Raw genomic sequence first — 25,509 nt, 5'->3', positions numbered from 1 at the left:
AAAAAAGCCAGCACAGTTCTGGAAAAATATTCTTTGGACAGATGAAACCAAGATCAACCTCTACCAGAATGATGGCAAGAAAAAAGTATGGAGAAGGCGTGGAACAGCTCATTATCCAAAGCATACCACATCATCTGTAAAACACGGTGGAGGCAGTGTGATGGCTTGGGCGCGCATGGCTGCCAGTGGCACTGGGACAATAGTGTTTATTGATGATGTGACACAAGACAGAAGCAGCCAAATGAATTCTGAGGTGTTCAGAGACATACTGTCTGCTCAAATCCAACTAAATGCAGTCAAATTGATTGGGCGGCGTTTCATGATACAGATGGACAATGACCCAAAACATACAGCCAAAGCAACCCAGGAGTTTATTAAAGCAAAGAAGTGGAAAATTCTTGAATGGCCAAGTCAGTCACCTGATCTTAACCCAATTGATCATGTATATTCACTTGTTGAAGACTAAACTTTAGACAGAAAGGCCCACAAACAAACAGTAACTGAAAGCCGCTGCAGTAAAGGCCTGGCAGAGCATTAAAAAGGAGGGAACCCAGCATCTGGTGATGTCCATGAGTTCAAGACTTCAGGCTGTTATTGCCAGCAAAGGGTTTTCAACCAAGTATTAGAAATGAACATTTTATTTCCAGTTATTTAATTTGTCCAATTACTTTTGAGCCCCTGAAATGAAGGGATTGTGTTAAAAAAATGCTTTAGTTGCCTTACATTTTTATTCAATCGTTTTGTTCACCCCACTGAATTAAAGCTTAAAGTCTGTACTTCAACTGCATCTGAGTTGTTTCATTTAAAATTCATTGTGGTAATGTACAGAACCAAAATTAGAAAAAAGTTGTCTCTGTCCAAATATTTATGGACCTAACTGTACAATAACTGCCTGGATTTGTAGAGCTCTCTTTCACACTCTGGCACTGTGTATAATTAGTGAGGTATATACAGTATATCAGAGTACACCATGGAAGTGACTACTTTATGGTATTAAGTGACATACATTTTTTTTTTAACTTCAACACGTGTGATATCATCATAAATGAATACTTACACTATTGGCATTTCTACATCCTAAATGCAATTATGATGGTATTACAAATGTTTGGATTTACATAGGTTAATTAACCAAGCAGATAGGACACTTCTCTGCTCCCTTCTCTTCTGTATATTAGCTTCCTCATGAAATTCTACATTTCCATCCTATATATTGTGTTCTCTCATTTGCTATGATACATATAAGCTCAACAACTTTCTTCGCCATGATATGAAAAAGAAAATGCATCCTCTTTCAGTTATATGACTTCACATATCAGTTGTGGCCAGGTGTAAGAATGACAGGTCACGCAAAAGTAAAAGCTGAAATGCCAACTGGGTTCCATCCATCCATTATCCAACCCGCTATATCCTAACACAGGATCACGGGAGTCTGCTGGAGCCAATCCCAGCCAACACAGGGTGCAAGGCAGGAAACAAACCCCGGACAGGGCGTCAGCCCACCGCAGGGCACACACACACCCACACACCAAGCACACACTAGGGACAATTTAGGATTGCCAGTGCACCTAACCTGCATGTCTTTGGACTGTGGGAGGAAACTGGAGTACCCGGAGGAAACCCACACAGACACGAGGAGAACATGCAAACTTCACGCAGGGAGGACCCGGGAAGTAAACATGGGTCTCCTAACTGTGAGGCAGCAGCAGTACCCACTGCCCCACCATGCCGCACCACCATCTGGGTTGTCCAATTTAACTAACTGAAATGCCCAACACAATAACACCTTTTGGCGATTAGGCTTCTTGGCATCAGGCAAACAAATAAATTTGGCTATGGCCAAAGATTTAGGGTCTATCAGACAGGAGCACTGCCCATTGGATCACTCTGGTCTTAAATGACGCCTCCTTCTATCTTTCATTCCTTTCAGCTGGTGAACCAGATGGGGTGGGGCTACATGCCATTACTGGGCAGTTCCTCTGTGCCGCAAGAAGAGAAGGAGTTATTGCATACCTCGTTTGAGTTCATGTAGAGATCCTCCGACTTGCATGTGTGACACAGGATACATCTTAAAATCATCTAGTCCCCACCCAGTTTTTAAATATAAACTGCTCAAAAAATTAAAGGAACACTTTGAAAACACAGCAGATCTCAACAGGAAAAAAAATCATGCTGGATATCTATACTGATATGGACTGAGTAATGTGTTATGAATGAAAGGATGCCACATCGTTTGATGTAAATGAAAATTATCAACCTACAGAGGTCTGAATTCGAAGACACCCCGGAAATCGAAGTGAAAATATGATGTGGCAGGCTACACCATTTTGCTGAAATTTCAATGCAGCAACTCACAATCATACTCAGTAGTTTGTATGGCCCCCATGTTCTTGTATGCATGCCTGACAATGTCAGGGCATGCTTCTAATGAGACGACGGATGGTGTCCTGGGGAATCTCCTCCCAGATCTGGACCAGGGCATCACTGAGATCCTGGACAGTTTGAGGTGCAACCTGGTGGCATAGGATGGACTGAAACATAATGTCCCAGAGGTGTTCTATTGGATTTAGCTCAGGTGTGGGGCCCAGTCAATGGTATCAATTCCTTCATCCTCCAGGAACTGCCTGCATACTCTTGCCACATGAGGCCGGCATTGTCATGCATCAGGAAGAACGCAGGACCCACTGCACCAGTATAGGGTCTGACAATGGGTCCAAAGATTTCATCCCGATACCTAATGGCAGTCAAGGTGCCGTTGTCTAGTCTTTAGAGGTCTGTGCGTCCCTCCATAGATATGCCTCCCCAGACCATCACTGACCCACCACCAAACCGGTCATGCTGAATGATGTTACAGGCAGCATAACATTCTCCATGGCTTCTCCAGACCCTTTCATGTCTGTCACATGTGCTTTGGGTGAACCTGCTGTCATCTGTGAAAAGCACAGGGCACCAGTGGTGGACCTGCCAATTCTGGTATTCTATGGTAAATGTCAATCGAGCTCCACGGTGCCAGGCAGTGAGCAAAAGGGCCCACTAGAGGACTTCGGGCTCTCAGGCCACCCTCATGGAGTCTGTTTCTGATTGTTTGGTCAGAGACATTCACACCAGTGGCCTGCTGGAGGTCATTTTGTAGGGCTCTGGCAGTGCTCAACCTGTTCCTCCTTCCCTGACGGAGCAGATACCAGTTCTGCTGATGGGTTAAGGACCTTCTACTGCCCTGTCCAGCTCTCTTAGAGTAACTGCATGTCACCTGGGATCTCCTCTATGCCATTGAGACTGTGCTGGGAGATACAGCAAACCTTCTGGCAATGGCACATATTGATGTGCCATGCTGGAGAAGATGGATTATGTGTGTGACCTCTGTAGGGTCCAGGTATCGCCTCATGCTACCAGTAATGACACTGACCATAGCCAAATACAAAACTAGTGAAAAAACAGTCAGAAAAGATGAGGAGGGAAAAATGTCAGTCGCCTCCACCTGTTAAACCATTCCTGTTTTGGAGGTCATCTCATTGTTGCCCCTCTAGTGCACCTGTTGTTAATTTCATTAACACCAAAGCAGCTGAAACTGATTAACAACCCCCTCTGATACTTAACTGACCAGATCAATATCCCAGAAGTTTCATTGACTTGATGCTACACTCTGATTAAAAAGTGTTCCTTTAATTTTTTTGAGAAGCATAGTAAATCTAAATTCAGGGAACAACCAACACATAACCAGCTTTATTTTATCACTTTTGTATTCAACAGCCACATGGAAAAATGAAAGTTTTCCCCATTACAAGTATTCAGTAGTTTTTAGCAGGATCCATGAATTAATCATTTCTTCCATGAGTCATCAGTTTCATATATTATACAGAGGGAGATTTAGTCCACTAATCATTTTGAAACTGCTTCAGTGTATTTATTTTATTATGTGTAAAGCCATTTTTGACAATTTGTTGGCCTGTTTAGGAACATTATCATTTCACAAGATCCAGTTTTCCAGCTCTCAGCCAGATGGCCTCACATTTTCTTCTAAAATACTCAGGTATTAGTAATAGTTAATGATGAACCTATGGATGGTGGGACATTCAGATTCTGCAGCTGCAGAACAACCCCAAGTCATCACCCCTTCACGATGGCTGATATGAAGTTCCTGTTTGAATATGCTATGCTTTCTTTTTGCCATGCTTGGCATTAGACATATACAAACAAAAGACCTGTGTGTGTGTGTGTGGGTGTCTGCTCTACTCATGCTTAACCACAGCCACTAGATGGCACATGCATGCATTTTTAAATTTTTTCGGTGCTTCCATGTACCTCAGTTCTCACTACGAAAGATATGTATGTTTGTGCACTTGACTACACGTTCGTCTCGGACAAGATGCAACCTGTCCCAGCCCACTTAGCTGACACTTCTGTAAGTTCATCAATATAGTAAAACTGCTAGGGAGTCTTTGGGTTGTTCTTTGTCCCGAAGATCACAAGCAGCTAGTTGTACATAATGACCAAATAACTCCACTTTGTCTCATCTGTTCAGACTACATTGTTCAAGACATCTTGTGACTTGTTCAAATAGTTCTTTTGAAACCTAAGCCATGCTGCAATATTCTTTTTGCAGAAAAGTTTTTTTTTCCTAATTACCCTTCTATGAAAGCCATATTTGTTTAGTTTTCTTCTGAGGGTGAAATCATAAATTGTAACATTTACCATATTGTCAGATGCTATAGATATTTTGATGTAAACTTTCAGTTATTGTGATTCTTTAGAGCATATTAGGGCATATTTCACAAACTGTAACAATGCATGTTGCCCTCATTTCTCTTTGAATGGTCAACCCCACCATACACACACACACACATACATTTCTAAACATCTATAGTATATACTGTATCTCCATTTCTGGAAATGCTTGTCACAAAGCAGTGAACACTGGTTGTGGAGAATGTGGCATTCTTGCTTTCCATAAAAAAATAACAAAAAAAAAAACTTGGAAATGCACCCACTAATTAATTTTGTAAAACTGCTTTTTTATTGTGTCTACAATATATTGTTTTTCTTGAAAGATAAAAAATAAACAAACTTGTTATTACATATATGTTGGGCCTTGAGGTGGACTGGAGCCATTCATGGGCTGTCCTTGTGGCCAATGTTGGCCCCAGGTCAGTGAGGCCGTGAACTGGATTAAGCAGGTATGAGAATAATGTGTTATGTTATTACAGTGCATCCGGAAAGTATTCACAGCGCATCACTTTTTTCACATTTTGTTATGTTACAGCCTTATTCCAAAATGGATTAAATTCATTTTTTTCCTCAGAATTCTATACACAACACCCCATAATGACAACATGCAAAAAAGTTTACTTGAGGTTTTTGAAAATGTATTAAAAATAAAAAAACTGAGAAATCACATGTACATAAGTATTCACAGCTTTTGCTCAATACTTTGTCGATGCACCTTTGGCAGCAATTGCAGCCTCAAGTCTTTTTGAATATGATGCCACAAGCTTGGCACACCTATCCTTGGCCAGTTTCGCTCATTCCTCTTTGCAGCACCTCTCAAGCTCCATCAGGTTGGATGGGAAGCGTCGGTGCACAGCCATTTTAAGATCTCTCCAGAGATGTTCAATCGGATTCAAGTCTGGGCTCTGGCTGGGCCACTCAAGGACATTCACAGAGTTGTCCTGAAGCCACTCCTTTGATATCTTGGCTGTGTGCTTAGGGTCGTTGTCCTGCTGAAAGATGAACCATCGCCCCAGTCTGAGGTCAAGAGCGCTCTGGAGCAGGTTTTCATCCAGGATGTCTCTGTACATTGCTGCAGTCATCTTTCCCTTTATCCTGACTAGTCGCCCAGTTCCTGCCGCTGAAAAACATCCCCACAGCATGATGCTGCCACCACCATGCTTCACTGTAGGGATGGTGCCAGGTTTCCCCAAAATGTGATGCCTGGCATTCACACCAAAGAGTTCAATCTTTGTCTCATCAGACCAGAGAATTTTCTTTCTCATGGTCTGAAAGTCCTTCAGGTGCCTTTTGGCAAACTCCAGGTGGGCTGCCATGTGCCTTTTACTAAGGAGTGGCTTCCGTCAGGCCACTCTACCATACAGGCCTGATTGGTGGATTGCTGCAGAGATGGTTGTCCTTCTGGAAGGTTCTCCTCTCTCCACAGAGGACCTCTAGAGCTCTGACAGAGTGACCATCGGGTTCTTGGTCACCTCCCTGACTAAGGCCCTTATACCCCAATCGCTCAGTTTAGTTGGCCGGCCAGCTCTAGGAAGAGTCCTGGTGGTTTCAAACTTCTTCCACTTATGGATGATGGAGGCCACTGTGCTCATTGGGACCTTCAAAGCAGCAGAAATTTTTCTGTAACCTTCCCCAGATTTGTGCCTCGAGACAATCCTGTCTCGGAGGTCTACAGACAATTCCTTTGACTTCATGCTTGGTTTGTGCTCTGACATGAACTGTCAAATGTGGGACCTTATATAGACAGGTGTGTGCCTTTCCAAATCATGTCCAATCAACTGAATTTACCACAGGTGGACTCCAATTAAGCTGCAGAAACATCTCAAGGATGATCAGGAGAAACAGGATGCACCTGAGCTCAATTTTGAGCTTCATGGCAAAGGCTGTGAATACTTATGTACATGTGCTTTCTCAATTTTTTTATTTTTAATAAATTTGCAAAAATGTCAAGTAAACGTTTTTCACGTTGTCATTATGGGGTGTTGTGTGTAGAATTCTGAGGAAAAAAATGAATTTAATTCATTTTGGAATAAGGCTGTAACATAACAAAATGCGGCAAAAGTGATGCGCTGTGAATACTTTCCGGATGCACTGTATAGTGATAGCATTGACCTGCAGTTTAGATACTCATTTATTTTATGAAAAACTCATTTACTGCACTTCACAATGAAGTATATTGCAAACTTGTTTCTTTGTGTGACGTTATATTCTTGGAAAAAGGCACTAGAATGAAAATATCGAGTTAAAAACATACAAATTTCTTTAATATGTCAGTGACTATAAGTTAACTTTATTTTTATAACTGCTGTATGTTTTGTTTTTTTTCCCAATAGAACACATAAAGCGAGTCTTTGGTGATGACATGCTGAGATATGTCACTAACCTCTGCCAGAAGCATATTGATTACATTGTCCGTCTACCTGAAGCCTTACTTATGCACATCTTTTCATTTTTGGATTGGCAAGATGTAAAACAGGTATCCAAGACTTGTAAAAAGTTTCAGAAGGTAGGTTTTTATGAGTATTTCTCATCAGAATGTGTTACTTCTAAATAACTATTAAATAATGGCCTATTAAAAAGAATCATTACCTTGGGGTATGCTTAATCTATTGGCCACTGCTATCCAGAAATCTATGTATTTGTTTTCTGACTGCCAAAATAGTCCATTAGAAACTACAACACTGGCAACAAGACAGCTATCAGCCCTAGATGGGTTGTCAATGAAAGCACACACTCATGCACACATAAACCTGCACACACAAACACATTTACACATATACACAAATACCAGGCCGAATCTCTGTCTGGACTGAAATTTATGCCACAATAAAAGACTAAGCAAAATCATCAAAAATATATCAGAGAGTGCTCAATACAGTCATCTTAAAAAGTAAGTACGTCCAATGAAATGTTTTTTCTTTTTTAACACATGCACACACAGCAAGATTATATTCTTCATTAAAACAGTATTTATAAGGTGATATAATATAAAAACAGCATACTGCATATACTGTATATTTTGTAGTTCATTGTATAATTTAAATAAACATAAATGCAAAGTTTGCATGTAGAAAAAGTAAGCAGAACTGTATATTTATCACCATCTCAAATACCTAAAATAAGAATCAGATGCACCAGATCAGGTGCAAATGATTAGAACATTATTAGAGAGGATCTTATTTGAATTTGTCTTATTTAAACCTCAGATACTTAGTGTTTTTTGTTCTTTGCTATTGAAATGTGTGTTATCACCATGCCTACCCTTTAAAAAAAAACAGTTCTTTAATGGTGCTTTCCTGGGTTATTTGGTTACTCAGAGCTCCACTTCTTGATAAAGAATCATTTAATTCTAAAATTAGTTCATTACATATGACATTGGTTCTTTGGGCTTTGAAAATTTCCTTAATATGTGAACAAAACCGAAACCTTTAATGTCCAGAGGGCTGCCTAGCAGGATTTAAACAAGTCAGGAAAATCTGAACTTAGCCTGTGTGATTGCTTGCAGCGTGAGTCCTTTTACAATCAGAAACACACTGATTTTTCATAGATCTGATACCATCTAATCATTATTATTTATGCAGCCTATTACGTATCTTATTAAATTAAGGTTCCTTTTGAAACCTTCGTATAGATGCATCATTTAGCATTTTTCTGAAGTAACCACAGTGGCACTTTCAATGTAGAGTGTACTGTAGATCAAAACAGCTGTCAGGAGCCATCAGAAAGAGGGTTATAGATGCTTGGGATTTTGAAAACTGTTCTACTGTCTGCAAGATTATCTACAAGTAGAGAAGAAGAAAAACTGTCCACCTGTCTAGACCAGGCCACCATCTGCAACTTCAGCATGAGAGCAGAACTTGGAATGCTGAAAGAAGTCTTTAAGAACCTCAGAATTTGTCATGTAGCTCTTACCAATGTTGATGTCAAAGTGCAGGGGTCTACCAGTAGAATGAAGCTACTCAAATTAGATTTACATAGAGAGGTGTGCAAGGAGGAAACCTTTGCTGTCCAGAAAGAGCATCAGGGCAAGACCAAAGTTCACCAGCTAACATGTAGTCAAAGACCAGAACCTCTGGAACAATGTGCTGTGGATACACAAGATAAAGTTATTTGGCCACAGTGCCAAAAGACATGTTTGGTAAAAACCAGACAGTGTTTGACCGCAAGAACCTGACACCAACTGTATAGCATGGTGGTGGAAATTTTATGACTTGGGGCCATCCAATATGAATTCTTTATTGTACACTGTATTACTTGAGGATAATGCAAGACTGTCAGAAGGTTGAAGCTCAAATGAAAGTAGACTTTGCAACATCACAACGAGTCAAATCATAACAGTAAATCTACCAAGAAATGACTGAAAAGAAAGAAATGGAAGGTTCTAGAATGGCCTAGCCAAAGCCCAGATTTAAATCCCATCAAGAAAAGATGAGGAATTTGAAATGGATTGTGCATGCAAGACACTCCTCAAACATTGTACAGCAGAAAGAATTCTACATGGAGGAATGGGGATGTCTTTGTCCCATTCAATGTCAGAGACTGGTAGACAGTTACAGGAAATAAGTTCTTGCAGAAACATTTTTACATCACCTTTGTTTAAAGATACTGTTTAAATGAAGATCACATCTTGATATTTCCATATATGTTAAAAAAGAAAAAAAACATGATAGGGTATGCTTACTTTTTCACATGTTGTTTTGTGACAGATAGAATAATGTATCATAATCCCTCCATTGTGATGCAAATGTACAAATGAGTTTGTTGTCAGAACACAAGTAATATATTTGATATATCCTCACCTAACTACTTCTCTGTCTATGAAAATGAAGGTAAGAGGTTGGAGGCAGCAGTTAGCTGTGTTTTGCTACAGAGAAGGGAGCCTATACTGACACAACTTTTGCTAGCACCATGAAATTTGATAACTTCATACAGACACACAACAGAAAGGTTGAATCAACTTTTCTCCATTTTAACTGGCTTCAGGTGTGATTGCTGTATTGCCAGCACCTGTTTCTTGCCACAGGTGAGTTCAAACGAGCATGATATGCTTGAAATAAAACGATTTACCCACAATTTTGAAAAGGTGCCAATAATTTTGTCCAGCCCAGTTTTTGAGTCTTGTATGACATGATGTCAGATTTGGCTTTTTTTCTCTGTTGTTTTGTGTTGTTCCAATGCACATAAAGTAAATAAATATGTGTATACCAAAACATTTGTAATTGCAACAATTTTCTGGGAGAAATGGTGCATTTTCTGAGAAAATTCCAGGGGTGCCGATAATTTCGGTCACGACTGTATAAGGAGAGTAGGTTCAATGTACATTTTTTGAATTGTAAGAAAAATATTTTGGTTGGTTCTAGAATTTTGATACCAGTAATATTCATTGATGCAAAAGATTTACTGAAAAAACATCCATTACTCATCTATCTATCTATCTATCTATCTATCTATCTATCTATCTATCTATCTATCTATCTATCTATCTATCTATCTATCTATCTATCTATCTATCTATCTATCTATCTATCTATCTATCTATCTAATAAGTTATCCTTCATGTAACTAGGTCTATCAAAACAATACATTTTTGGCTTTAAGATACTTGTATTTGCCCTGACAAGAATTATTCTAACTCCCATTTTACACTTTTGATGATTGATGATCTCACATGGCAGCTTTACACAAAATGCAGCACAGCTTGGGATGTGCTAAATGAAATACTCACAGCTAACCTGGGAATCTAGCAGGAGATGGGAAAAAAAATTTTAGTCAACCCAGCTCAGCCTTGATAAAGGCTGTAAATGACCCAATCTGACTCATTTATCATCAGGTGGAAGCAGAACATAAAATATTGTTAAAGGTTTAAATGAATTTTACTGCTTTAACAAACTGTTTACAAGGAGAATATATATATATATATATATATATATATATATATATATATATATATATATATATATATATATATATATATTCACACAACACTAGCTGCACAGGAGAGAAAAGACAAAGAGATTAAATATTCACAGCAGGCTGAATGAACAATAGGCAGTTCTATATCTCTTTTTTTAAGCTGGGTCTATTTTTAATTCACACTACTGTCTTGTGCTGCCTGAGCATCCACCGTTCCATATTTGCTAATCAAGTTCAGGCTCACAGGAGGCTGAAGTCTTCTTCAAGGAAGTAACCAATCTAGGACAGAGAACAACTCCATAACAGGGCATGCTCACAAATACCCTCACCCTCTCATCTCATACCAGGTCAGTGTGGAGTTGCCAATACATCACACACGCACACACACACGCACACAAAAACATCACACACACATCTTTGGGATATTTAAAGACAGCCAGCTCACCAGGAAAAAAAAAGAGCCACAAGCAGGGGCAAAACATGGAAATTCCTTGAAGATGGTGGCTAACATAGGATTTGAGTCCAGAAATGATAACCAGTGTGTCACCTCGCCACTGGTCAGGTAACTATTAGTTGAAATGAAAATAAAATAGTGGTTGCAGCAGAGTGTTATATTTCATGTATGACATGTTATACTTTTATTAAGGGAAGCAAATACTCACCCAAATGTAAGTGGTGTATTTTATCTCACATTCCAACAAAGCTTAGTCAACAAATGCATCCTTAGGTAACTAGAGCACTTTGTGTAGAAACAAATCATTTATGACTTTCAAAGGTTCTACAAAACAATGTTACTAAGGTACACTCTTAGTTAATAAATGACCAGGTCATTTGTTTAGTGAAATGTTCAGAGTACTTAAGTCTGGTGTTCCCTGTTACAATAAAAAAAAACTTTCTGCAGTGATAATTATTTTCATTTATTAATAGTCTACAAAAACAGTACATTAGGGAAGTTAAATTTGCAAGGTAACACACTATAAAAAATTCAGTCATATACAGTAGAAATTGCACATTTGCATTTATTAAGAAGCCTAAAAGTGCATCACAGTGACACATTTGCAAGGGTCTTCAGATAATGTGATTTGGTTTCACATCCCAAAAATCAGTACAGTATGTGCATTTTAGGTGTGTTGGCCCTGATATCAGTGGGAAAAATAATGTTTGCTTTGTTTCAAAATTCTGCCACAAAACCTGTAATTGAAATTGAAAGTTCCAAAGAAGGATGGGTGGATGGATGGAGATACCACAACCATGGAAAAAAAACTGAATCAACAATGCGGGATACATCATTCAAGTTGAATTATAATAATAAAAAATGAATTAACTATAAAACTCATTCCCTTCAAAGAGAAAATGAGAAATCAAAAATATGACTGAAGAAGGTAATTCTATCCCACAGTTCTTTTAAGTATATGTAAAAAAGCTGGAACGCATTCAGCCTTAAACATTCAGAGGTTACATTAAATAATACAAAACGTTTTACAGTATAGTATAGTATGTAGTAATTTTGTCATGTGTACAGAGAATAGTGAATTTCCTACTTGCATGTCCATTACATGCAACATGTTGACACTCTCCAGTACCATCAAACACAAGAAATTATTAAAATAGATAACCCATATTTAATTAGTAAAGAAGAAAAATAGTGGTGGCCGAAGGCGGGGACCTTGGTGGTCCGATCCTCGGCTACAGAAGCTGGCTCTTGGGACGTGGAATGTCACCTCTCTGAAGGGGAAGGAGCCTGAGCTAGTGCGCGAGGTAGAGAGGTTCTGGCTAGATATAGTCGGGCTCACCTCGACGCACAGCTTGGACTCTGGAACCAATCTCCTTGAGAGGGGCTGGACTCTGTGCCACTCTTGAGTTGCCCCCGGTGAGAGGCGGCAAGCAGGTGTTGGCATACTTATTGCCCCCCAACTTGGAGCCTGTACATTGGGGTTTACCCCGGTGGATGAGAGGGAAGACTCCCTCTGCCTTCGGGTAGGAGGACGGGTCCTAACTGTTGTTTGTGCGTATGCACCAAACAGCAGTTTGGAGTACCCACCCTTTTTGGAGTCCCTGGAGGGGTGCTAGAGGGCATACCTTCTGGGGACTCCCTCGTACTGCTGGGAGACTTCAATGCTCACGTGGGCAATGACAGTGAGACCTGGAAGGGCGTGATTGGGAGGAATGGCCCCCCCGATCTGAACCCGAGTGGTGTTTTGTTATTGGACTTCTGTGCTCATCATGGATTGTCCATAACAAACACCATGTTCAAGCATAGGGGTGTTCATATGTGCACTTGGCACCAGGACACCCTAGGCCTCAGTTCGATGATCAACTTTGTGGTCATGTCGTCGGACTTGCGGCCACATGTCTTGGACACTCGGGTGAAGAGAGGGGCAGAACTGTCAACTGATCACCACCTGGTGGTGAGTTGGCTTCGATGGTGGGGGAGAATGCTGGTCAGGCCTGGTAGGCCCAAACGTGTTGTGAGGGTCTGCTGGGAACGTCTGGCAGAGCCCCCTGTCAGAAGTAGCTTCAACTCCCACCTCCGGCAGAACTTCGACCATGTCCCGAGGGAGGTGGGGGACATTGAGTCCGAATGGGCCATGTTCCGTGCCTCTATTGTTGAGGCGGCTGACCAGAGCTGTGGCCATAAGGTGGTCGGTGCCTGTCGTGGCGGCAATCTCCGAACCCGTTGGTGGACACTGGCGGTGAAGGATGCTGTCAAGCTGAAGAAGGAGTCCTACCAGTCCCTTTTGTCCTGTGGGATTCTGGAGGCAGCTGATAGGTACCGGCAGGCCAAGCGGAATGCGGCTTTGGTGGTTGCTGAGGCAAAAACTCTGGCATGGGAGGAGTTTGGGGAGGCCACGGAGAACGACTTTCGGACAGCTTCAAGGAGATTCTGGTCCACCGTCCGGCATCTCAGGAGGGGGAAGCAGTGCAGTGTCAACACTGTATATGGTGGGGATGGTGCACTGCTGACCTTGACTCGGGACGTTGTGGGTCGGTGGGGAGAGTACTTCGAAGACCTCCTCAATCCCACTAACATGCCTTCCAATGAGGAAGCAGAGCCTGGAGACTCGGAGGTGGGCTCCCCCATCTCTGGGACTGAGGTCACCGAGGTGGTCAAAAAACTCCTTGGTGGCAGGGCCCCGGGGGTGGATGAGATACACCCGGAGTTCCTCAAGACTCTAGATGTTGTAGGGCTGTCTTGGTTGACACGTCACTGCAACATCGCATGGACATCAGGGACAGTGCCTCTGGATTGGCAGACCAGGGTGGTGGTCCCCCTCTTTAAGAAGGGGGACCGGAGGGTGTGTTCCAACTACAGAGGGATCACACTCCTCAGCCTCCCTGGAAAAGTCTATTCGGGGGTTCTGGAGAGGAGGGTCTATCGGATTGTCGAACCTCGGATTCAGGAGGAACAGTGTGGTTTTCGTCCTGGTTGCGGAACAGTGGACCAGCTCTACACCCTTAGCAGAGTCTTGGAGGGTGCATGGGAGTTTGCCCAACCTGTCTACATGTGTTTTGTGGACTTGGAAAAGGCGTTCGACCGTGTTCCTCGGGGAATCCTGTGGGGGGTGCTCCGGGAGTATGGGGTACCAGACCCCCTGATAAGGGCTGTTCGGTCCCTGTACAACCAGTGTCAGAGCTTGGTCCGCATTGCCGGCAGTAAGTTGAACCCGTTTCCAGTGAGAGTTGGACTCCGCCAGGGCTGTCCTTTGTCACAGATTCTGTTCATAACTTTTATGGACAGAATTTCTAAGCGCAGCCAGGGTGTTGAGGGGGTCCGGTTTGGTGGACTCAGGATTGGGTCACTGATTTTTGCAGATGATGTTGTCCTGTTTGCTTCATCAGGCCGTGATCTTCAGCTCTCTCTGGATCAGTTCGCAGCTGAGTGTGAAGCGGCTGGGATGGAAATCAGCACCTCCAAATCCGAGACCATGGTCCTCAGCCAGAAAAGGGTGGAGTGCCCAATCAGGGTTGGGAGTGAGATCCTGCCTCAAGTGGAGGAGTTCAAGTATCTCGGGGTCTTGTTCACGAGTGAGGGAAGAATGGAGTGTGAGATCGACAGGCGGATTGGTGCGGTGTCCGCAGTGATGCAGGCTCTGCATCGGTCTGTCGAGGTGAAACAGGAGCTGAGCCGCAAGGCAAAGCTCTCAATTTACCAGTCGATCTATGTTCCTACCCTCACCTATGGTCATGAGCTATGGGTAGTGACCGAAAGAACGAGATTGCGAATACAAGCGGCTGAAATGAGTTTCCTCCGCAGGATGTCTGGACTCTCCCTTAAAGATAGGGTGAGAAGCTCAGTCATCCAGGAGGGGCTCAGAGTAGTGCCGCTGCTCCTCTGCATCGAGAGGAGTCAGATGAGGTGGCTCGGGCATCTGATCAGGATGCCTCCTGGACGCCTCCCTGGTGAGGTGTTCTGGGCACGTCTAACCGGGAGGAGGCCCCAGGGAAGACCCAGGACACGCTGGAGGGACTATGTCTCCCGGCTGGCCTGGGAACGCCTTGGGATTCTCCCGGAAGAGCTAGAAGAAGTGGCCGGGGAGAGGGAAGTCTGGGCATCTCTGCTCAAGCTGCTGCCCCCGCGACCCAACCTCGGATAAGCGGAAGAGAATGGATGGATGGATGGATGGATGGATGGATGGATGGATGGATGGATGGATGGAAAAAAGAAAAATAAACTTACCTGATATACTCCTTCCTCCTGTTTCTATGCTCATATCACATGAAACCTTGTGGGGGTAAACCCTCAGGTAACTATAAATTGTTAAAGAAATATACCTTACTTAATGTATATGTATAGTATAACACTGGTAATAACCTTAAGCTCAAGTCTGTGAATGAGTTTTAGTTAAAGTATTCATTAAAAGCAGGCATTAACAGTCTGCATGGTATAAAATACATTATAAACTTTTTTAACAGGTGTGATGGATTGCCGGCTTCATATTCCAGCCCTCAGCACCAGGCCACCAGGATGAGCTCTCCCAGCAGCATGGACGTGCCCCGAATTCCAGCAGGGCCTAATGGACTATGTAGTTTTTATACACAGCCCTGCTGGATACCTTGGGGACCACTGGGAGTCGCTGTCGGGAGGCCCGTAGACTCATATGTGCCCTATAACCTGGAAGTATGTCCTGGTCATGTGAACAGGAGAGATGACGTACTTCCAGGTTGAAGAAAAGGACTTCTACCCTGACCCGGAAGGAATAAGGACTTGTGGGTAATGGAACAGGAACACCTCCGGGTCAGGGAGTATAAAGGACTCTGGGAAAGCCCAGTACACTGAGCTGAGCTGGGAGGTAGGGTGGCTAAGTGTCTGGGAGTGGAGGATTGGTAATTGTGATTAGTGATTAGTAGTTATATGAGTAGTGTGGAGTGGAGGGTGCTTAGTGCACTGTACTATAAGAAAATAAAGAAGTCTTGTACTTTTACCTGGTGTTTGGAGTGGTACTTGAGGGTTCAAGAGGTGGATCGATACCTCTACTGCTACACTGGCGTAGTCGGCAGGATTCTCTGGCCGTCTGTTGGCAGGGGACCTGAATTTCAAATAAATAGTGTGTATGCAGACGACCCTAAGAAGGTCCCGCTCAAAAGCACGGAGGTGAAAACACCACCCACTACAGAGAGCGCTGCGTTAGTGAGCCTTGTTATACTTCAGACCGTGATGGGGAAGAAATCCGGAAAAAAGAAGGGCAATACCAACTGGGTTCAGAACCTAACCGAAGTCGAGATGACCTGGACTTACCTGACTGGGAGTGCGGAGGACCGGGCACTGATAAAGGCTGAATGAGCTCGAGTGGCGCAACAGCAGGAACGCTGTCAGCCATCGGACGCGCCGGAATCCCTAAATGGATTGGGAACACTGCTGCCAACTCTGGAGGTATGTGCCGGGAAAACGCCCGAAGTGCAGGGAAGTTTTTTTTCCTATTTTACAGAAGCCTGCTTCCAGAAAGCAAGCGGTAAGTCAGATGCCTGCCTCATACCTCAGCAAGATGGCCGCGATACCCAGAAGGCAGGCGAGGCTAGGAGTCGGGAAGCGACGAGCCCATTCGAGGAAAACGACCACGTGACCTCGCGCGATGGATGACGGGACGGAGAAGGTCAGTTTGGGTCCTTCGGTAAGGTCATTATTTCCCCGACGGTTCTGAGCTCCCTGAAAAGGAAGGGGGAGGCGAGCGAAGCAGCGCTGAAATTAAATAAAGAGAAAGAGGAGCGGGATGTGACTGAACGGTCTGCCGACAAATTAGAAAAGGCAGATCGCAGTCAGCCGCTGGAGGCTACCCGATCCTCTTCGGACTCCAAATCCCAGGAGCCTTTGCGCGACCCAGCAGAACACGTGCCAGAAGCGGACGTGCTCATTGGCTTTCGGCCGGCAGGTAAAGAGAATGAGGAAGCGAAATTACCTCCGGCCGAAGTAAATAACTTTGTGGACTTACGGGATCTGGAGAAGTACCTCGAGCCCGTATATACTTTCTTTCAGGGACTGAAGGAATTGAAAAAACGTGTGGAGGAGCTGGGAGCTACAGCCGAGGCGCCGCTGAAAGGACTCCAGGAATACCTGCGGCGATTAGGCCGAGAAGCCCCGGTCTTGATGGATTCGGCGGTACAGGTAAGCCTAAGCCGTACCGTATATAATAAGGGGACGCAGTGCGATCCGGGCCTGCAATTCAAAAGTAGCGGGTGCCAAGTCACAGCGAACCCGACAAGGGATTGTGGCAAGATAACCGAGTGGTCGGGGGGAGGAACGAACGAGCCGGTGCAAGCGTATGACGCGGCCTCCCAGAGCAAATCGAACCTCCAGACTCCGGCCTGTGTGTTGAGCGAGGTGTCGCTGGTAACCGGAGGGGCGGGGGAAGTGCCGATCACACCGGTTCAGTTGAAAAGTGCTGTTACCCGGAGCGATGCGGTGCTGATGACACCACCTCCTAAGAAGCATAAGTCAAAGGGCGTGCAGACAGCAAAGGGACTCTCTTTTTCCAGTAGAGTCCCCAGCTGTGCCCAAGCCCCAGAGTAAGCAGGAGATCCCCAAAGTAAAATGCAGGTCTCCTGACAAGATGGAGAGACAGGCTGAGATCAGCGAGGCGGCCGTAAAACCTCCCTTGGCGGAGGAAAGGGTGGAGTTGACAGAATTCCAGAGACGTTTCCGGTCTTGGGGAGAAAGACAACTGGGAGGACGACGGCGGTGTTACAACTGTCATCAGCCGGGCCACATTTGGAGAAGTTGTCCTCGGAGGACAGGGGAACGGAGAAACAACCACTACTCCATTCCCCCTAGGTTCTTTGGGGGACCTAGACAACACGGCCGAGGCCCGACTGACGCGTCCTCCTGGAGGAGGACGTCCCTCGCGGGGCTGGACGCTCTGCCCCAGTTGTCATCGCTAAGGGGGGGGGGGGGGATTGTGATGGATTGCTGGCTTCATATTCCGGCCCTCACCCCCAAGCCACCAGGATGAGCTCTCCCAACAGCATAGACGTACCCCGAATTCCAGCAGGGCCTCATGGACTATGTAGATTTTATACACAGCCCTGCTGGATACCTTGGGGACCACTGGGAGTCGCTGTCGGGAGGCCCATGGACTCATATGTGCCCTATAACCTGGAAGTACGTCCTGGTCACGTCCTGGAGAGATGACGTACTTCCAGGTTGAAGAAAAGGACTTCTACCCTGACCCGGAAGGAATAAGGACTTGTGGGTAATGGAACAGGAACACCTTCGGGTCAGGGAGTATAAAGGACTCTGGGAAAGCCCAGTACACTGAGCTGAGCTGGGAGGTAGAGTGGCTAAGTGTCTGGGAGTGGAGGATTGGTAATTGTGATTAGTGATTAGTAGTTATATGAGTAGTGTGGAGTGGAGGGTGTTTGGTGCACTGTACTATAAGAAAATAAAGAAGACTTGTACTTTTACCTGGTGTTTGGAGTGGTACCTGAGGGTTCAAGAGGTGGATCGATACCTCTTCTGCTTCACAGGATATAAAAAATTGAAAAATGATAACCTCTGTCAGTAACACTTTAGTTTATGTTTCCATTATAAGCAGGTATTAATAGTCCTAATGTTATAAACATATTATTAGCATTTTTAATATGATGTAAAACAATGAAAAATTGCATTTCCTTATTCATTATGATTTACAGTATTATTATTAATAGTACAGCTAGTAACATTTTATAGATTCTTAAAAGCTTGTTTATATATACAGTATATAAATTGATTTGAGTCTTCTTGTTCTTTCGGCTGCTCTTGTTAAGGGTTGCCACAGCGGATCATCTTCTTCCATATCTTCCTGTCTTGTTCTGTTACACCCATCACCTGCATGTCCTTTCTCACCACATCCATAAACTTTCTCTTAGGCCTTCCTCTTTTCCTCTTACCTGGTAGCTCTATCTTTAACATCCTTTTCCCAATATACCCAGCATCTCTCCTCTGCACATGTCCAAACCAACGCAATCTCACCTCTTTGACTTTGTCTCCCAACTGTCCAACTTGAGCTGACCCTCTAATGTACTCATTTCTAATCCTATCCAGCCTCGTCACACCCAGTGCAAATCTTAGCATCTTTAATTCTGCCACCTCCAGCTCTATCTCCTGCTTTCTGGTCAGTGCCACCTTCTCCAACCCATATAACATAGCTGGTCTCACTACCGTCCTGTAGACTTTCCCTTTCACTCTTGCTGATAACCATCTGTCAGAAATTACTTCTGATATTCTACTCCACCTATTCCAATCTCATCTGTCAGCCTGTACATCATTATAGCAAATAAGAAAGGGCTCAGAGCCAATCCCTGATGTAATCCTACCTCCATCTTGAATGCATCCATCACTCCTACCACAGACCTCACCACTGTCACACTTCCCTCATACATATCCTGTACAACTCTTTCATACTTCTCTGCCACTCCCGACTTCCTCATACAATACCAGAGCTCCTCTCAAGGCACCCTGTCATATGCTTTCTCCAGGTCCACAAAGATGCAATGCAACTCTTTCTGGTTTTCTCTATACTTCTCCATCAACATCCTCAGAGCAAACATCACATCTGTGGTACTCTTTCTTGGCATAAAACCATACTGCTGCTCACTAATCATCACCTCCCTTCTTAACTAAGCTTCCACTACTCTGTCCCATAACTTCATACTGTGGCTCATCAATTTTATCCCCCTGTAGTTACTACAGTTCTGTACATCCCACTTATTCTTAAATATCAACAACAGTACACTTCTTCTCCACTCCTCAGGCATCCTCTCACTTTCCAAGATTCCATTAAACAATGTGGTTAAAAACTCCACTACCATCTCTCCTAAACCCCTCCATGCTTCCACAGGTATGTCATCTGGACCAACGGCCTTTCCAATTTGCATCCTCTTCATAGCTGTCCTTATTTCCTCCTTGCTGCTTCCTGATTCCTGAGGGTTGGTGCAGTGGTGGCGCTGCTGTCTTGCAGTAAGGAAAGCAGGGTCTGCCTCCCAGGTCCTCCCTGCATGGACTTTGCATGTTTTACCCGCATCTATGAGGGTTTCCTCTGGAGGCTCTCGTTTCCACTCACTGTCCGAAGACCTGCCTTGGCAAAACTAAACTGGCCCTAGTGTGTGTTTGGGGATTGTGTGTTCGTCCTGCAATGGACTGGTGCCCTGTCCAGGGTTTGTTCCTGCCTTTTTGCACTATAATATCTGGGTTAGGGTCCAGCAACTCCTGCCACCCTGGTCTGGATTAAGCGGAACTGAAAATGATATGACATCAAATTAGTGATCTGTTTCATCTGAAGCAGACACCAACTAGTATGTCATTCCACCAAGTTTTCTCCAGGATTAGAACTTCTCTCTCTTTCAGAGAACAACATCATTATTTGGTTTTGGAGCAGATCCACAAATGCACAATCTTCCTTATGTAAAATGTTGGCATTATAGTACAAATTATGACTATACTAATATTATTAGTCTGTTAAACCAACTTAATTCTACTTCTGGTTAATCTTACTTCTGGGATAAGCATCTGCTAGAATATGGGAACCAACTCTGGACAAGCTGCCAGTACATCACTGGGTACTCCTAAACTCATACATCCATACTAATTATTATTTGCACGATTGCAATGGCATTACTGTATGCACCATCTACATTACCTCAGTGTACTTACTTAATGTTATTTGTATAGTATGTACTTAAACATTTGTATCTTAACTTGGTATAATTCTTGGTTACTGATAATTAAATTTCCCTATCTATCTATCTATCTATCTATCTATCTATCTATCTATCTATCTATCTATCTATCTATCTATCTATCTATCTATCTATCTATCTATCTATCTATCTATCTATCTATCTATCTATCTATCTATCTATCTATCTATCTATCTATCTCTGAAAATTTTCATACCGATTTTCAATAATAATTAGAGCAGTCAGTTTAGTTGGTACTGAGATTTTAGATTAAGGATCAAAGTGCTTTGTTATTACTTTTAGAGCTATTACTTATTAAAAGCTTATGCTTGTAGGTCACAATTTATTAGCATAAGGGCCACTGTTTTTTGCATCCTGCCTGTCCTTTCATTTGTTATGTTTTACACTTCAGTGAGTCAAGGACATTGTGTTCTCTGAGGCAACTGAGCAGACTTGCAGATTTTTGTTTTGGGAACACAGCTGCAGAAGCCTCTAACTGAAAGAAGACTAAACAAGCTTTTACACACTTTCAGAAGAAATTAATTTAAGAGAACTAAGCAGACTTCCATCCTTCCATCCATTTTCCAACCCGTTGATTCTGAACACAGGGTCACGGGAGTCTGCTGGAGCCAATCCCAGCCAACACAGGGCACAAGGCAGGAAACAATCCCGGGCAGGGTGCCAACCCACCGCAGGACACACACAAACACACCCACACACCAAGCACCAACTAGGGCCAGTTTAGAATTGCCAATCCACCTAACCTGCATGTCTTTGGACTGTGGGAGGAAACCGGAGCGCCCGGAGGAAACCCACGCAGACACGGGGAGAACATGCAAACTCCACGCAGGGAGGACCCGGGAAGCGAACCCAGGTCTCCTAACTGCGAGGCAGCAGCAATACCCACTGTGCCACCGTGCCGCCCTATGCAGACTTTCATGTTAGTATTTATACATATAGACATTTTAGATGGCATTTAAATATATCAAGGCTTATCAATACCTTAGGCAATCAAGTTAAAGCAAAACACATTGTACTAGCTGGCTTGAGCTTTATACGAGTTTAATGGTTGATTATAAAAGGCTTTCGTTTTTTCCTCTTTTAAGCAGATGCCTCTTAGCTCAAGGCCGGCTGCTTCCATTCCCAGCAGCTTGGCTTCTGTGCTGGCAAGTCAGAGATAGTGTGAGGCTGTGTGCTACTGCCTAATGACTTAACTGCCTATGATTTTAGCAGTGAGGGATGCTGGTGCGCAACAAGTAACTATCAATTGTACAGTCCAGTTTTACTTGTGGGTCCTCCTTGCTGCTTCCTGATTCACTATCTCCACATTATCCAACCTTCTCTCTCTCTCATTTGTTAATTAACATGGGGAAACTGTTTTCTCATTTGACCTTTGGAAGTCAAAGCGCAGGGCCAGCTTGATACATACAGTAAAGTGTGACCAAATTTCCTTTGTTATGATTTTCAGCTAATATAAAATTCACTTTTTCTCAATTAGGTGTGCAAGAGTGATGCATTTTGGGAACAAGCAGAACACGCTTGTTACAGCAAAACCAATGTGGCCATGGAGGGAGTGAGTTCAGCAATCCAGAGGAAGCTGGTCATTTTTCACAGGAAACGTGCCCTGATGAACCTGGCAAGGACCCAGAGAAGAATGAGCACAAAGGGATACATTTAGAAAATATTTGTTTATTTCATTTACTTCCAATAAAATACTCATGTTACTCTAAATAATACTCATTCTTCAAATGGGATTTGTTCAATTCAAATATTTTGATGTTAATAAATTGTAATCTTGTAAGTGCTATGATGATGATACACAGCTGTACCTGTCATTCCCTTCAGAGCACTCCATGGTGTCAGCTAGAATCTTTGCATGTCTCACTGATATTGTAACCTAGATAAAAAAATACCATCTCCAGTATAGCTTGGCAAAGATAGATCTTCTTGTCATCCCAGCTTGCTAGTCTGCTCAGCACCCCATATCTGTTCATCCTGATTCGTTATTGCTAACTCCTACAGAGCCAATACAAAACCTTAGGATGAGGACTGAGGACCAGCTGTCTTTCAGAGACTATGCTGCTATAGTCTCTCGGCCTTGCAGATTCACTTTGTACAACATCCGCAAGATCAGGTTGTATCAAATAGAGTATGCAGCCCAACTCTTGGTCCAGGCTATGGTCTTGTCATGTACGCACTACTGCTACTTGCTGTTGGCCAGAATATCGGCATATGTCACCAAGCCACTGCAGATGATATAAACACTGTGGCAGTCTGGTGTTAAACCAGTCAAAGTGGGCACATGCAACTCCTCTCTTCAGATCACATCAACTTCCATTAGTGGCACATATTAAATTCATGTCCTTGATGCTTGCCTACAAAGTAATCAATGGATCAGCAGCTATATATATATGGAGACACTTGTGAGGTCCTTTGCTCCTTCTCAATCACTCAGTTCTGCCCATGAATGTCATCTGATGTTGCCAACTCTGTGTGGTATTAAATCTCAATCCAGACACTTTTTATGTGTAGCTCCTGGCTGGTTTAATGAGCTGCCCACCTCTGTTTGGAATTCTGACTTCCTCAGTTTGTTCAAGAAGTATTTGAAGACTCTGTAGGTTTTATTATCTAGGAATTGTGAGCTCTCCACTTATGATAATCAATTTTGTAACATTGTACTGTAGCACTTGTTTCCAAACAGTCCCACAGACTGATGTTACTCGGTTATGTTAACCTCTTTCGTAAGTTGCTTTGGATAAAAGTGTCTACTAAGCAAAAAAAATTTAAATGTAAATACAGTATATACAACATTCAAACCCAAAGACTTCCAGTGTTTAAAATAACATAAGATTCTTAAAGCCACTTAATCCACTTCAGGGTCACAGTAGGCCACAGTCTATGCTGGCAAAACTGTACATAAGGCAAGAAACAGTTATGGACACACACACCAACATGCACACACATCTACAGTGCCAAAAAAGAATCACCAGTTAGCTTAATCTGCAGATTGTTGCGACACTATATTAATTATCAGTCTAAGAACCAAAGTTAAAGCATATAGATTAAATTACAGCTTATATTTAAAGAAAACCAAACTCAGACAAAAGTACAGTGTATTTAAAGTGCAAAACACAATCTAAAGTACATAACTCCTCCAACACCAAAGTGTGTTCTCTAAAAAGAACTTGAATTCAGAGTGCTGTGCTACATTACTTAAAGGCGAGTACTCTGTATTCAGAAGATGCCTCTAAATTTAAAGAAGTTGAGTTTAAGGAAAATAGATATAACAGCCAGAATAGAAGGTGAAAAGAAAGTATGAAACTTATTTGAGAGTCACCTAGGGGAATGGGCGTGCTTATTTCTGCTATAATGTTTGGCATCAGTAAATGTACGAGGATGGTGAGTTTTGCCAGGCTGGATTTAATTTATGTGAAGTATAACACTGGGACAGCATGGTGTTGTTGGTTTTTAAAGTCCCCTAAAAACTGTTCTTGTATGAGTGAGTGTAGGTCTGTGCTGCTCTCTTCTCCCTTGTGCCTACTGCTGCCAGAATAGGCTCTAAATCCCTTAAAGCTTCTAATGGAAAAAGCAATGCATGCATGGATGTAATCAGGTCCTGTCAGCGACACTAAACCTTAGCTCTTCTTCTGTTTCTTAATGGAGCGATGCTGCTGTTCCCTCACTTCCTAGTACTCATAGGCTCCTGTACTCTTTTGTTGTTGCTATCTATTTTTAATGTAGCAAGGTCTGTGCCAAGTTGGGGTGTGTTATGGGGTGTTAGGGTGTTGAGGTGGGTGATGAACATGGGGTTATACCTTATTCTAATTCATTTCAGAATGGCTTAAGTTTCCCTTTTAAAGTGTTTGTTTTGTATTTCAATAAAAATTTGATCACAAAAAAAAAAAACAAGCAAATCACAGATGGATAATTCTGAAAGAGCTTAAATATTTTTTTCAATAACTCCGTATATGCTTCATAATCTGGCAGAAATCCAATCGCAATAAATTATTTAATTTTAATTTTTTCTTTTAAATTGCTATAAAAATCATTTAAAAATGTCATCAACTCAGAGAGGGTTGGTGCAGTGGTAGCGCTGCTGTCTTGCAGTAAGGAAAGCAGGGTCCGCCTCCCAGGTCCTCCCTGCATGGACTTTGCATGTTTTACCCGTGTCTATGAGGGTTTCCTCTGGAGGCTCTCGTTTCCACCCACTGTCTGAAGACCTGCCTTGGCAAAGCTAAATTGGCCCTAGTGTATGTTTGGGGTGTGTGTGTTTGCCCTGTACTAGACTGGTGCCCTGACCAGGGTTTTTTCCTGCCTTTTTGCACTATAATATCTGGGTTAGGGTCCAGCAACCTCTGCAACCCTGGTCTAGATTAAGCAGAACTGAAAATGATATGACATCAAATTAGTGATCTGTTTCATCTGAAGCAGACACCAACTGGTATGTCATTCCACTAAGTTTTCTTCAGGATTAGTACTTCTCTCTCTTTCAGAGAACATCATTATTTGGTTTTGGAGCAAATCCACAAATGCACAATCTTCCTTATGTAAAATGTTGGCATTATAGTACAAATTATGACTATACAAATATTATTAGTCTGTTAAACCAACTTAATTCTACTTCTGGTTAATCTTACTTCTGGGATGAGCATCTGCCAGAATATGGGTACTAACTCTGGACAAGCTGCCAGTACATCACTGGGAACTCCTAAACTCATACAT

The 25,509-nt window shown here is 43.0% G+C and overlaps 1 protein-coding gene across 1 annotated transcript in view; it reads left to right on the top strand.

Moving 5' to 3' along the window:
• Nucleotides 1–22,523, top strand: part of LOC114651169 (F-box only protein 36-like) — a 30,393-nt gene extending 7,870 nt beyond the window's left edge. The window contains exons 3-4 of the mRNA XM_028801123.2: nucleotides 7,059–7,231; nucleotides 22,286–22,523. Of these exons, the coding sequence (XP_028656956.2) occupies nucleotides 7,059–7,231; nucleotides 22,286–22,465 (353 nt within the window). The 3' untranslated portion in view covers nucleotides 22,466–22,523. The remainder of the gene's footprint in view (nucleotides 1–7,058; nucleotides 7,232–22,285) is intronic.
• The last annotated feature ends 2,986 nt before the right edge of the window (nucleotides 22,524–25,509 follow it).

Source organism: Erpetoichthys calabaricus, chromosome 4 (assembly GCF_900747795.2).
Source record: "Erpetoichthys calabaricus chromosome 4, fErpCal1.3, whole genome shotgun sequence".
Taxonomy (NCBI): domain Eukaryota; kingdom Metazoa; phylum Chordata; class Cladistia; order Polypteriformes; family Polypteridae; genus Erpetoichthys; species Erpetoichthys calabaricus.
This window is presented reverse-complemented; position numbering and strand designations above follow the sequence as displayed.